We start from the raw sequence: 14954 nt of genomic DNA on the forward strand, positions 1-14954 counted from the left end.
ATAGCATAGGGCACCTAACAGTACTGCTATAAATAACTAGATCAGACTATTGGGTATAATATGTTGTTAAATACAACTAGATCAGACTTGTTCTTTGCAGGTCACTCCCTCAAATCTTTTCTCTTCCCACAGCTGACCATCTCTCACATTCCTACCAGAAACCAAAGTAGGGGGAAGATAGAGGAAACAACGAGAAATATTTTCAAGTTCTCAAGAGATCTTCTAGGTTTGAAACTTTCTCCATGCAGTGCAAGTTCAAAAAACCACAGGAAGCCTCTTCAGCCAGGGTTGAGCTAATGCTGCTGGTTCTACCTTGGCTTGAGAAGGCAAACAATGAGAGAGGAAGACAGGGTGAGGAAAACTCAGAGTCTTCCTTCTTATGAGCTTTCTGACTCGCCATAGTTAATTCTCTCTGCCAAATTAGGACAAAATTTGCCAGCTGGTTGCAACATTCTCAAAAGAATCATATCTATGAAGGTGAAAATAAGTAAATATGCATGTATTTATATAAATCTATATATATACACACTTGTTTTCATTCCCTTAGGGAAACAGCATTACCAGACAGCTGTTTTTTTTGGGGGGGAGGGGAAATGATGTAAAAGGGAAAATCTTACATATTTTGAGTCATTACATGAAGAAAATATGTACCCAGTACTCATTTGTGTAGTATTTGCTCACTGAGACAAGATCTGCTTGGCAGTAGTTTACTTGCCTGCAAAAAATTAAGTCCAGCTTCTAGCTGTATCATGTAATATTCACAGAAATCTCTTAAAAACTGCCACCTCTCAAGGCCAAATCCATTCCCAGGGAGTTAGAGAGCAATTCCCATCCATTCAGGCACACCTCTTAAATATTACAGGAGAGATATAGTGGAGAAAGGAATGAATGTGTGCTGTATCTAAAGCCTGAACAGCTCAGAGAAGACCCTATTGTCCTCCTGGAAAGAGGATTTTGAGAAGATTGCTCTCATGGCTCTGTCCAGAATCAGACAGACATGTCTGGGCTCATTAGCTTGACCAGAGAAGCTGAATAGGATGAAACCAGAATGCTTTAACTTTTCTCAAGTGTAGACATGTTACAAAAAATCCTGGGAATCAAAACCAACACATTTTCCATCTTACACTAATTTGTTGTGGAGAAAAGACAGAGTTATGTGGGTGTCAGTCTCTCCGAGTAGAACAAGCAGTAGGACAAGCAGGAGTGGACTCAAGTTGTGCCAGGCTATTAGGAAAAATTTCTTCACTGAAAGTGTTGTCAAGCATTGGAACAGGCTGTCCAGGGAAGTGTCTGAGTCACCATTCCTTGGAAGTACTTAAATACTTGTAGATGTGGTGCTTAGGGACAAGTTTTAGAGGTGGACTTTTCAATGTATTAATGGTTGGACTCAGTGATCTTAGAGATATCTTCCAATCTAAAGGCTCATGATTCAAATTCAAACCCTGGGTTATCTATTTTACACAGACATGAAAGACCTGGAGGAGGAAAATTCTTTGCTGATTTTGCACACCACACTAGCTTGAAATACATTTCCCAAAAAATTAACTTGAAAAAAATCAGCAAACATATGATGTGTGTAACTGAACTTCTAAACCATTAATTGCTTAATGCACATACACCTTACCTTGAAAATATGTTTTAAATGGTCTTCATCAAAATTTATTTGCATTTTTTCAAGCAGCCTCATGCAACCCTCTAAATCAACATTCCCATTCTTGAAATCATTCTGAATTGTATTCCAAAACCACGTATGAGATGTCAGGTTAAAGAAAATTGTGGCCAATGAAATTGCCTTTTAATGGAGGGGATGAGGGGGAAAAGTTTAATTTCATTAAACCTAAGGAGCTTGTGCTTCCCTTTCCTCATACTCTAGAACATCCTTGCCTTCTGCCCTCTGAGAATGCAGCAGGCCCCAAGGTGTGCAGGAAGAGATTTCTGCTCTGTCCTCCAAGTCCCAGAGAGCAGTGACCAGAGGGGCCGAAGGGAGGGTGTGAAGGAGATCAAGGGGTGGTCAGGGTGCAAAAAGGGCTGCAGTGAGAGGAGGGAAACATGGAGAAGCTGAGGGGATTCAACAGGCTAAGGGAAAGGTGGGGAGTGCCAAGAAACAGCAGGGAATGAGTGCTCCCAGCACTGTGCCCATCCAAACATTATCAACCGGCCCTGGCTGATGGGCCTGGCTGCCCCAGGCCCTCCAGGGCATCCCCTGTGTGCCCAGGCCTGAGGGGAAAGGGCCATGTCAGGGGAGACCCAATGGCAGCTGTCACAGGGCAGGGAGAGCAGAGGAAGAGGAGAAGGTAGAAGAGGAAAAGGATATCTATTCTCATCCATGGTGACTGTGCACCGCCTGCTCCAGCCCCCTCACTGCAGTGGCATAGCCAGCATCTCGCTTGGGCTCACAGTGGGCTCCTCATGCCACTGTGCCCTGACAGAATGGCATGGAATGTTCGCTCCCCCATCCTTCCAGTGTCGCTCCAGTGCTGCTCTGGTGATGTCACAAACTGCAGGCGCCCAGCACAGGCCCCTTCCTGCCCCTGCTCCACCACCCTGCCACCATCCTGTGCCTTTTCCTTCCAGCACAAAGTGTCTCCAGGCCCTGCCCCCGTCTCCCACCCTTAGGATATCCCACACCCACAGCACATGTCCTGGCAGGAGCTGTGTGGGGCAGAGCAGGCCTTTTGCAGCCAGCCGTGCCAATGTCCTCCAGGGGAGCTTGGCCAGCTTGGCCGAGGTCTCTCTGTCCCGGTCCGAGGTGACAAGCTGGTGAGGCAGAGGCTGTCAGCACAACATCTTCCCCCAAATAACCAGGAGCACTGTGCTACCAACCCACTGCAGAGACCTTGGGGGAAATCCCTTCTTTGGGCCTTGGGGAACCAGCTGGCTTCACGGCACAGGGTGATGGTGGATGTTGTAGAGCTGTGGGATGCCACCCCAAAGTGCTTGGAGGCCACCCAAGCTCCCACTTTCCTGCTGGGAACTTCTCTGTCCTCTAAACCATCCTGGGCAAGAGCAGCTGTCTATGTCCTGCTTTGAGACACACCAGTATCAGCCTTCAAATCACCGGGACAGCCCTTGGGAATCAGGCTGGACTTACGCCTTGACTCCATTTCCCACTCGTTTCACAGGAATTCTTCCCCAGGCAAACTTCTTCAAAGTTGCCAGCTTCCATGTAGCTGTCAGCAAGCCTGAGTGAGACTCTAAATGTGACAGACCTAAGGCAGTTTGCCACAGATTTTATGAAACTTGTGAAAGCTGAGGACACCAAGTTTTGTATTGACATTCTGGAAAACATTCAGGTTTTTTCAGAGGATATATGGGGCGAAAATCTGTCGAGGAATTCCCTGTTACTCACACCTTTATGAAGCGGAATGAACTATGGAACAATCAGCACCTGAACACCAAGGTCTCCAGTGCTGAAGTGCCTCAATGCTTACTGAAATCAGCTTTGATACGATGGCCTAAATAAAAAATGGGGAAAAAAGACGAAGTGGAGTTGTTTAATTGATTTATTTCTGGATCACTCAGGAGAGTACAGAGACTTCCATCAGTCAATCACCACTTTAAAAATAATTCAGGTCTGCGGTGACTGGAAATAATTTGGGGTTTTTTTTCACTTTCTTCATGTACTTTTCAAGTACTTTACCAGGAATGGCCAAAATGTCAAAGGCAGCACAGTGCTACAACTGAGATAGCAAGCAAATTCTTATTTTCCTTTGCAGTTTTAACCAAAATTATATTCACTTTTGTAACTTCACACCAAATGAACCACTGATTATAAGGAATCTAGTAAGGAAGATCAGCAAAGCTATTGGGACATTATATCTAGATTTCTTTCGTTGCTACTGAAACCTTGTGAATTCAACCTTCAGGCTTTGCTTGTGCATATATCTCTGAATCCCTTATATAGATTCATGAACAAAAAGAAGATCAGGCCACTGGAGGAATAAATTTCTTATAGCTAGTGCAGAAGATATTTCAGGACTGACCAGGGATGTAGGCTGGGTGTTGCAGCATTAAAGAATAAAGAAATGCTATTCCCCTCTCCCAGTATTTATTACAAAGGTCAAAGGAATGCATGCGATTTTGGTTTACTTTCAAACTCTGATAGTGATTATTTCCTAACATTTATCACAGATTATAACAAATGCCTACCATCCTTGCTGTTTTCTGTAAACATAACTTTTAATTAGAGTTTCAACAGAAACAAAGTTTAATTGCAAGCACTACTGTAAATACTACACTTAAAAAAAAAAAGGTGTAAACGTTTAAGCATTATTCTTGCACATATTAGATGTTTTTATTGTAAGCATAAGATTTTGCTGTTGTTCATCACAGCTGGTGGGAATTGCAGTGCCACATGGGTCGAACACACTCTTTTGTAAATACTCATTTGTGGCTTTATAGATTCACTGCTGACTGGCCATGATTGCTCTCATTGTCTTGGTTTTAAAATGTCATAAAGAACTATGCATTGATATGGTTTCAAGGAGAAAAAACTGTGCAAAAATGGGCATCTTCAGATTACTCTTCTGATGACAAATGAAGATTTTGCATACTTACTGCCCTCTGATTTGGGAGGTTCCTTTCTCTATGTATCTGGATATGATAATTAATATCCCAGAGAAACCAATGCAGTTGAATAGAGAGAAAGATGGAGCACACAGAGCATTTTCTGTGCTCCCTCCGTTCTTCAAAGAGAGCTGCATTACCTTTGGGTCATTCTTTTTTCACCCCACAGCTGCTACTGAGATCCATCCAATACCAATCCAACCCTTTAGTGCCCATTTCCTGCTGGAGACCATTCAGTGAACAAGCAGCTGTCTTTACATGAAATTTGGTTGAATAAGTGATTATTTCTTTATTGAAAGTAGGAGTAATTTTATTAAAAATGTTATACAATCCAGGGCTGTTATAGTGAAGATGGCTTATTGGGAGTGTAGTTTATATCTTTATATCTGCAGTACCAGAAAATAGAAGAAATTTTGGCCATAGATGTAAGTGCTAACAGAAACAGATATAACACTAGAAATTCTGGATTGGAAAAAAAATCACTTTTTTCACAAATATTGAGCATTTTTGAACAAATTGAACAAATAATAGGGAACAATATTGAACAAATAATAGGGAACAATAAAGAAGGATGAAAAAGATGGAACAGTTAAACGACTTTCAGTTTCAATATTTATTCCACCAGATCAATCCCTTATGAGATGCAATTTTGTGATACATTGTTTTGTTCTGTAGAATTAAATTCTCTCAACTTTAAAATGCTGTTTCTATATAGTAAAACTGTAGCAAGGAGTGCAATAATAAAAAGTATTTAATATTGTAGTATCAGTCTATCAGTCTACCTTTATGAACTTCTCATTTTCTTTCAATTTCCTTTCTCTAGAAAAGAGGGGATCTATGAAACCAGAATTTGTAACAAAAGCTGCTCAGAAGGATGAAATTTCAGCAGAATAAATGTTCTGATCTCACTGAAAATGCCTACTCATTTTTTGCAAGGCTATGAAATTAATCTGAAGAAGGTAATTAATTACAAAACAGGCTTTGTCAATTTTCCCTCTACATTCTCCAGGATGGGCTTTGATTTATTTTATTTTATTTTATTTTATTTTATTTTATTTTATTTTATTTTATTTTATTTTATTTTATTTTATTTTATTTTATTTTATTTTATTTTATTTTATTTTATTTTTATTTTTTTTATTTTTGGAAAGTGGAAATTTGAAGAAGAATAAACATTATGAGAAGAAACTGAAGGTGTACAACTCCATGGAAAACTTCTCTGAACTTTTATTTATACATTTTTGTGCCTCTGAATGTCTTTGAGACTTCTTTTTTTGTCTGTAAGTGATTTTTTTCTTGCATAGGGAATATGCCAACTTTCATTATGTTTATTCCTGAAATTTCCTCCTGTTCTCTCTAATGCTTTGAAAACCATTCACATTCTTATAGCTGCTTGTGAATCCCTCTCTTTTATTTTTTTTCAGTTCCCTGTATTTTAAAATGTAATGAAGGATTGGCATGTACAATATATGTATATTTATATATACAACAAAAACAAAAATTCAAGTTTTCCACTGCAGTAAGGAGTTCAGCACACCTGGAATTGAAGCTCTGTCCTATTTACAGTCATAGCTCACTGCTGGTAAAGACTTGCTTTGTGCCTGCAAAAATACATTTTTTATATCATCAGGTATCTTCTGGTTCTTCTTATGTTGGGTTGCTCCTGAGTGGCCATGGATCTTTTTCACAGGGAGAAGATCACCTGCTCCATAAGTTCAGAATAGCTTTGCACAGAGATGTAATCCTCTTTCAAAATAAAATGGGAATTTTGTTAAAACTCTGCTCCTCCATTTTCAGGTTTGCAGACTCATTGGAATCACCAAGTTGGTACAAATGCACCTGAGGCAAACTGGTTCAAATTTTTTATTTCTGATCGTAATTTTGAATCTCTCATTAACTTGCTGTAAAGAAAATTATCATTTTTACTACGCCAGTAACATTAGAGTTTAGCTTGGACTTCATTGTCACCTTACAGCTGCATTAAAATGAGAAGACAGCATTTGGACTGAATATTTAATGTTCATTTTAAAGTTTGCTTCATGTTTTGCTACCACTACAGCAGGTGGAAAACCTATCAAAATGAAAACAATGGAACAAGCTTAATGATTACATTTTCAAATATATATGTGGAATTATAAACTAATTTATTTTTTGTTTCAGAATAGATAGATAAATCTGTAACAGGCAATAAAGACTCCAGTTATCTGTTGGCAGAAAGCAAAGTCTATCAACATTCCTAGTCACTGGAAGAAATTAATGTTTTCCTCTCTACATTTTCCAAAAATTCTTTCTTTGCTTCATTCATGGAACAGAAAAGACAATTTTTGTAAATCAAAACACCTTGCTTGTATGTCTTCCAGCTTGTAGTCTGTACTAAAATCTCCATTGTATGCCTAAATTCCCATTCCTTTCCAAACTGTGAGAAAGGAAAGAAAATATGATTTTAAAACAGAGGAAATAATAATGAAGGAAATCCAAAGAACCTTCTGTCAAGTGTCTCTCTCACTGAGCTCAAACAACCAACACCGTGATGCTGCAGCTAGAGTAAGACTAAATTCAAGGATTATTTTCCCTTCTACAGTAAGAATGGTTTAAAATGTTCCAATAAATCTGAAAAAGCAGATTTATTACATGCCAAGTGCAGGATATTTTCTAAGTCTGTATGTCAGTATGCCATTCCTGGCCAAATATTGGATTTTATAGTCCTTTTTAATGAAAGCTGCAGAGTTATAAAAAATGTGGAATGGTTTTAAAAAGTCACTATTTCAAAAAAAAAACCTATTTTGAGCTATTCAAAGCATAATATCCTGGGATTCTCCAAAGTTATGAGACATGTTTGTTATAGTACAACTTTGGAATTGCCACCATACAAAACTAAGGGAACAAGAGACATTAATAATAATAATAATAATAATAATAATAATAATGAAAATCAATTACCCATGCCATATTAGATCATTAATGTAATCCATTATTCTTGAATGGAAAAAGGAACTACTACACATCCTTAAATTAATACCCAGAAAATGTCCTGAGACACATTATTAAGGGGATGGAAGACCAGCATCTAGATTAAATTAGAGACAACAGTAGCTGGCTCTTAAAACCTGAGGCAGGGATTAATATAATTATATTAATATATATATAAATATATAATTAATATATATAATATATTGCAGGTGTGCAAGGCAGCCATGATCCCAGATGAAACTCTTTGATAGCTGATGCAACTTTCTTTCACAAAATGAAAAAGCATTAGGAAACAAGAAATTTTCTATCCTGGTTGAAGTTTAGAATTACAAACCTACATCCTCAAGCACGCTGCTGTGTTCTCATGTATGACAGCTTTCTTCTCTGCAAAGATTCAAGATCTACCTACACAGATCACAGATCAGTGCAGCAGCCCCTGGCAAGCCTACAGCTTTCTAGGTGTGTTCATCTTCACTGGCAGAAAGCAAAGGATCAAAGATCTTTGCTTATTCAGCTGTTCATTGCTTTTTCTTAAATATATTTTGTTTATTCTTAAACACAGGTTTAGAAGCCTGAGGAAGATAAAACATTGAGTATGGTGCTGCACATGTAATTTTACTGTTAACTGACTTCTGAGACACAACCAGCCCACCAAGGAGTTAGACTTTAACCCAAATAAATAGATCAGGCCATACTAAATTCTACACATTCAACTAAGTTGAAACTATGAGTATGTGTTCACAGTCATTCATGTTCATGGCTGGAGATTGTCACAGTGGCTCCTTTTGGCATTAATCCTCCAGTCATTCTACCTGGGCACATGGTGAACTGCCCATTGCATATGGCTCATTTTTTGTCCACCTACTCACATTTATTTCCCTTGGAGGGGAATGTTTAATTTGGGGTTCTGTTGGGACAGGAGAGCATACTGAGGAACATATCCCACTATGGGAATTCAATGGCTGAAAGAGTCCAAGTTCCTCTAAAGTTTAAGAAAAATAAATACGCTACAAGCCACTTCTCTTTGAGTGGGGAATTGGCAGCTAAACCTCCTAGAGACTGGTATCGGTTAAAAAAGAAAAAAAAAGTTTCAATAAATGTCTTTAGTTTCAGATAGAAACTGTTTCTGAAACAAGATAATCAAAGCAAAGATGAACACATTTATTGGTGGGGCAGGGGGGGTATTTGTAGAGTTTTGTGGGTTTTACCCTGAATTGAAGATACTGTTAATAGGATTTCCTCTGAGAAACTCACCACTCAGAAATCAGGCTCACAGAGAAGTAAACACTCCTGTACATGCCTTGAACACCTGTGTTGTCCTTTTGTACCATTGACTCCATTGATCTTGAAGGAAATGTCATAGATAACTTCTCTTTAGAATCAGCCATGTTCCAAGCCATCGAGTTTCCTTATGCTGTCTTTCTTGCTTTATAGCATTCAACAGATGAGAAAAAGTGAGTTTTTGTTTCCAGTTCTTACGAGTTCATTAGTAAATATCTTTTACAAATCCCTGTAATTATTTTTGAGAAGAAAGCAATTGCCGGCTCACTGAAGATATTAATTTTATTTAAGAACTATATTTCACACAAGACTTCCCATTTTCAACTTACTTTAATTACATAGTCATTAGAGACAGATATGAGAAGCACAGCTTATTTGAAGTATTTATTATTCATTCTTGTATTGTTAATGAAGTAATGCCTGAAGCGCATCTGCAGTAAGAAGTCACCTTCTTGTTCATCAGTTTTTCAAGTCCATAAAATAAATGTGATTGCTTCAGGTACTGTATTACAAAGATTCGGTACCACTGCTTTCCATATTAACATCTACATGCAAATTTATTCTGTTGTTCTTTCTTCAATAATTAACATTATCTGCTAATATATTCTTGCTCAGACCAGTTCCTTTAGTAATTATCATCCAACGCTGTATGTATTCACTGAGCAGCTATAGTTTATTCTTTCTTTTTCCATCAAAAGGTCATTTTAAAGACACATCCACAACATGCCTTCTATGATCTGCAAGCCCTGCAAGAACCAAGCTGTTGTTTCAGCCCCTGGGCTGTAGTTCCATATGCCTAAATCCATTACAAAATCTGGATTTATATGAAGCCAATGAAAAACATAATTAACATTTTGGTATTTGGTGTGCAATAATTTATTTTCTGTTATCAAAATTACATAGGCTGCCAAATGTGTGATACAGATTATGGGACAAACTGTGCTTAAAATGCAGGTTCTTTCAAAACAACCTGTTATTTCCCATGAAGTATTCATGGGAAGAAAGAGATTAAAATACATAGGCTCAATTTTGCCTTCAGCTCTTTTCTGGCTCCTCTGTTTAAGTCCCAGTTCAACAAAGTGCAATTGTCTGATTAATTACAATTATGTGACTATTTCCACTGAGAGGAGTAGTATGCTATAGGTACCATGATGCTACAGTTGGTTAAATTTGATCACACAAAATGAAGGACTTGATAAAGAGGTTACAGAGAACAACAGAAATGTTCCCTTGTTTTGACTGTGAACTTTAGACCTGCCTGAAGAAAGTTGCTACAGACCAATTTCCAGTCCTTTGCTTAAATCTATTTTATAGCTTAATTTACACGATTCTGCTGCATATTTTTCTGTCTTAAATATAATACAAGTTGATTCATTTTCCTTAAATTAATACTACTAGATCCAGAAATGTTCTTAAAAGTCTAGAAGCTTCGGTAAATTAAATGCTAAGCATTTATTCTTGCTCTAGTCAAAAACACAACATTCAAGTGAAGAGCCTTGTCCATTTAAGCTCTGAGCAAGAGTGTTCAATGTCTTCTGAATTTGAGGAGGTTCTGTTGGAGTCTGAGACACAGAGTGTGGGCCCTTGTTTTGATATTTAGTTCTAAGATCCAGAAAAACACTGAATTTCATGCAATATGAAATTTATGAGCATGTTTTCATGGTGTTACATGAAAACAACTGTTAAAGTTAGATAGAAAAAGCTAAAAGTGTGAGTGTGTAGATGAGAGAGTTTTCTTAAGTCACTGGGTGAAAAAGTTAGTTTGGAGTTTAAGATAATTTAGGAAGCAGAAGGCAAGATGGAGGATTTAGAATGTTGTTTCTTTTCCTCCTTTCTTCTTCATGTTCTTCTTCTAGAGGTTTTTGGGTAATTGTAGGTGATTGAACAGAAAATGCCGCAGTGCAGCACACAGGTGTTGGGTCATTAAGTCATTAAGAAAAATAATTTACGTGTCTATTGTTAATTGGATAAGAATGAGTATAAAGATAAAACAACTGCGTAGTTCAGGGCCATTTTGTGCTTTCAAACACAAAGTGAGCCACAAGGCCATTTTGTACCATCAGAAGAAAATGAGCCAGATTGCAGTGAATTGAACTTGTGCAGATAGTCTGGAGAGACCTGCCAAGTTTTGTAATAACATCCTAATAAACACGAGAAACAAGATTCTAATGAGCTTGAGAGTTTTCTTCAAACGCAGAGAACTGAGATAAGCAGGACTCTCCACAAGGGAGGATCCCAAAGGAGCTCAGCCCAAAGGGGACTGAGAAATCTGGGAGGAAATAAAAATACAGAAGTGCAGCAGAATCAAGAGAGAGAAAAAAGAAACTAAAAAGAAAAAAGTTACAGGTTCAGCTGTGTGCTTCAACTTATTTTTCCACTGGAGTTCCCTTACAGCTGTAAGAAAATGTTCATGTGTCCTACAGAACGAGCAGTTTGTGGGCATAAAAGGAGCAAGATTAGCATCACTCCTGACATAGCAGGGAAGTAGCTGGAGAAGTGTGTTCTGCTCACTTCTTCTGCCCCAGGAAGATGTAAAAGTAATTTTTTGAAACTTTCCATATTGCTTTTGTGGATTCAGAAGAGTGAAATTCTGTTTAATTTCTATGAGGTGATTGACCATTGTGTATTGGGAAAGTAAATACATGAAGCAATGTGAGCTGATGAGATTCTACAAGAGTGTGGGTTACTTATGTGTTTTCAGATGACAGGGAGGAGATTAGAAATTAAATTCATAATAAGGGTGAAAAAAAACATTGGATTTTTGCTTGCCATGGATCTTTAGTTTAGAATTTTAAGTTGTCCAGTAGTTGTGTTTTTTTAAAGCAAGATTTATTATAAGAATTTCCTATAAAAAGGGAATTTCTGCCAATTTTCTGAAGACATAGGACCAGACTAGAAGAGGTGAAAGCATTTGCAGATTTACCCCTGCAACAGAGTAGGCAATTCCAATGTCTAATTTCTACTGATATTGGCACAATATTTTTATAAGCAAAAAGTTGAAGTAGAAACAAAAAGAACTCAATATATTTATCATAAAATTCTACAGTCAAAAGTGACTTTGATGCTGTCTGTTCCTGTTTCATTAAGCTCCTCATAGGCAGCATAATCCTGATAATTTCAATTCCCTAGAAGAATATTCTCTATTTCATTTGCTTCTAAAGGACCGAATTATTAACCATGTCATATTGTAAAATTGCCATCTAAAGACTTCATGATGTGCTAAGTAGAAAGGGAATTGCCAGAGGCTGTATGCTCTGGGTCAAAGGACAGTTGTTTGTAGCTCATTAGTATGATGTGGTGAAATCTGAAATTATATTAAATGTTTGTTTAAGATGTAATTAGTGAACAATTTATGCATTTTCAAGTATTCCATGCAGAGACTCATGTAGAATCTGCAATCTCATATCAACAGTGGCAGAAATGCTTTCTTGGGTGCATTATTTGCTTCATTCAGAAGCAGGAAAACAATTCAGAAGTCAGAATATATTGCTCAGCACGTTTGCTTCTTTTTTGTTCTTTTTTCTTTTTGCTATTTCTCTCTTTACTCAGCTGTGCAACCCTGACTGCCAATATATGGGTTTTCAGGAGAGCTCAATTCAGTCTGTTCTGTTCCCGTTCTGCCTTTTGAAGCCTGAAGAAAATTCAAGTGCAGGCTGAATTGGCCTCATGGCTTTGGGCATGCGTGGGCCAGGAGTCAGCTTCCAGGCTGATGTGACACAAGTGCTGGGTACCTCAGAGGCTCCTGCTCAGGTGCACAGGCTAAAGGCTGGATGACCTCTTTCCTCAGTCTGCTGAGAAGGAGAATAAAGTCATCACACAGAGCACTTCATCTGGACTCCTTGTTTTGATGTCAGGGAGTATGGCATGAAATAGGAGATAGCACTTTTTCCTAGGGAAGTTGGTCTTGGTGCTGTCTCTCCCCAAGCACACACATAACCTGAGCTGCAAGCTCAATTTAGTGGTTCATCCACCAGCAAAGCTCCAAGCAACCCCTTCTTCCTCCCTTTGAAGCAAGCTCTGGGTGCACACCTTCACACCTAACAGCAGAACTCTTCTTCAATGCGTCAGGTGGAAAGGATTAAGAGCCTGTGTTGGAGTCAGAGGCACAGAGAGCGTGCCCTTATCTCTAATACATGGCTCTGACATCCAAGAAAACACTGAATTTCATATAACACCATGAAAACAACTGTTAAAGTTAAATAGAAAAGCTAGGAGTGTAAATGTGTAAATTAGAAAGTTTTCTTAAGTCACTGGGTAAAAAAGTTAAAGTTTGGAGTTTAAACTAGTTTAGAGAACAGAAGACAAGATGGAGGATTTAGGGTGTTGTCTCTTGTCCTTCTTCATCTTCTTCTTCATCTTCTTCTTCCAGAGGTTTTTGGGTAGTAATGAGTAATTGGATAGAAAATGCCTCAGTGCAGCACACAGGTGTTGGGTCATTGGGTCATTAAGAAAAATAATTTGCTTGGCATTTGTTAATTGGGTAAATGGACATATAAAAGACCTTGAGGAGGATCTTTGTTGGCCATTTTGTGCCTTTCTATCTTAGTGCGTGTAGCTCCTTGTACCCTGTATACATGTAATGCTGATAAGAGAAGAATAAACAACCAAGTCCAAACAAGAGAAAAAACAGCCTCCTTCTCATCAGCTTCAGTTCAAGGGGAGAAAGAACCTAACCACGAATGACTAACAGAGACAATTCTGTTTTCCACCAACACACCAAAAGAAAAGAGCTTGGCATGTAGGCTGGTGAATGAGAGTACCCACATCTGAAAATGAAAGAAATTGAAGGAGGCAGAAAAAAGTCTAAGTGTGCTGAGGGAGGAAATAGTGTTTGTCCTTAGAGTACAGTAGTGCCTGTTTCTTTAAAAAGACTCAGAATACAATAAATGAGGGGCTGATATATTTCTATTAGACTGCTGAAATAAGGAATTTGGATAGCCAAGTATGAATCTACATTTGTTTGGTGTTAAATCCTTCTAAAATCTTCGCACAACTGATCTTGGTACTGGGATATCCAAACCCTGATCAGCCTAGTTCTTGAACCAGACTCATTCCTGCTCTGCCTGAAGAGCTAAAACCCAGGCTAAGGAGATTCTATGCACTGTGGAACTACTGCAGCTCAGCTGATTTTGGAATTCACGTTGGATCTCTGAGAGAATCAGCTGTGCTGCACAGTACAGCTGACATTGCTACCTCTGGGGTCGCTGCAAACTGGTTGTGGCCATGAAATGCCCCATATAGGACAGGGCAGACCTGCCAAATATATTTTAGGAGAAAAAAAAAGCCTATAGTTGCATCTAAAATATAAAGTCTATGTGTGCATATGTATATATATAGGTATTATAAAACATAAAGAGCATGTGTGTGCATATATGTACACACTTTGAGATGAAATAGAGCCAATAAAATTAGAAGACCTAAAAATCTCTATTGAGATATTTTATGTATATATTTATTGTATGCTCTAATTCCCATACAGGATGCAAGTTGCAGTCACTAATTCAATGCTCAGTGCTGTATCATTGAAGATTCAGTCTATGGAGATTCCAGGTAATCCTCACAAGAAATAAGGTCGTAGTGAAAGTAATATTTGAGGAATTATTGAAAAATAAATATATCTAAGAAAAATGAACCAAGAGTGCATTGGATACATCTGTATTATGCTACATATGTCAGGATAATAAAAGCTTTCCTTTGAAAGAAAATAATATAATAATTAGTTGACAGCTAAACTTTTTCCCTGGTTGCCAGATAGTTTTACAAATATGCAGTTTAAAATAGTGACTTAGCTACTGTATCTAATATAATTATAGAACATTGAAGCTTTATACACAGAATTCATTGGTATCTGCATACTTTTTTAGAAAACAGCAAATACTGTGGTTTTCAGTATAACAGCCTTGGAAAATGCTATCTGATCACTTAAAAACTTGGACACAAAACAGTTTTGATTACAGGTCACTGTAAATATCTCTAAAAGTGGAGTTATTATGTATAAACTTGCTATTACTCATGATAAAAATCTATCCCACATTAAATCTATCCTGCTCTCATACTTAATCTGTTTCTACAAAGACAGTATTTATACACATCAGGATAGCTTTAAACATAATATTTGATTTAAATTTTGTTATTTA

The 14954-nt window shown here is 37.8% G+C and overlaps 1 protein-coding gene across 1 annotated transcript in view; it reads right to left on the bottom strand.

Moving 5' to 3' along the window:
• Positions 1–3166, bottom strand: part of PLCZ1 (phospholipase C zeta 1) — a 45532-nt gene extending 42366 nt beyond the window's left edge. Inside the window, exons 1-2 of the mRNA XM_088055054.1 lie at positions 3092–3166; positions 1625–1792 (exon numbers count right to left, since the gene is read on the bottom strand). Coding sequence (XP_087911180.1) covers positions 1625–1792; positions 3092–3166 — 243 coding nt within the window. The remainder of the gene's footprint in view (positions 1–1624; positions 1793–3091) is intronic.
• Positions 3167–14954: the final 11788 nt, after the last annotated feature.

The sequence above is a fragment of the Pseudopodoces humilis genome, chromosome 5, assembly GCF_049639895.1.
Source record: "Pseudopodoces humilis isolate 2021_Gansu_Grassland_sample_001 chromosome 5, ASM4963989v1, whole genome shotgun sequence".
In the NCBI taxonomy this organism is placed as follows: Eukaryota; Metazoa; Chordata; class Aves; order Passeriformes; family Paridae; genus Pseudopodoces; species Pseudopodoces humilis.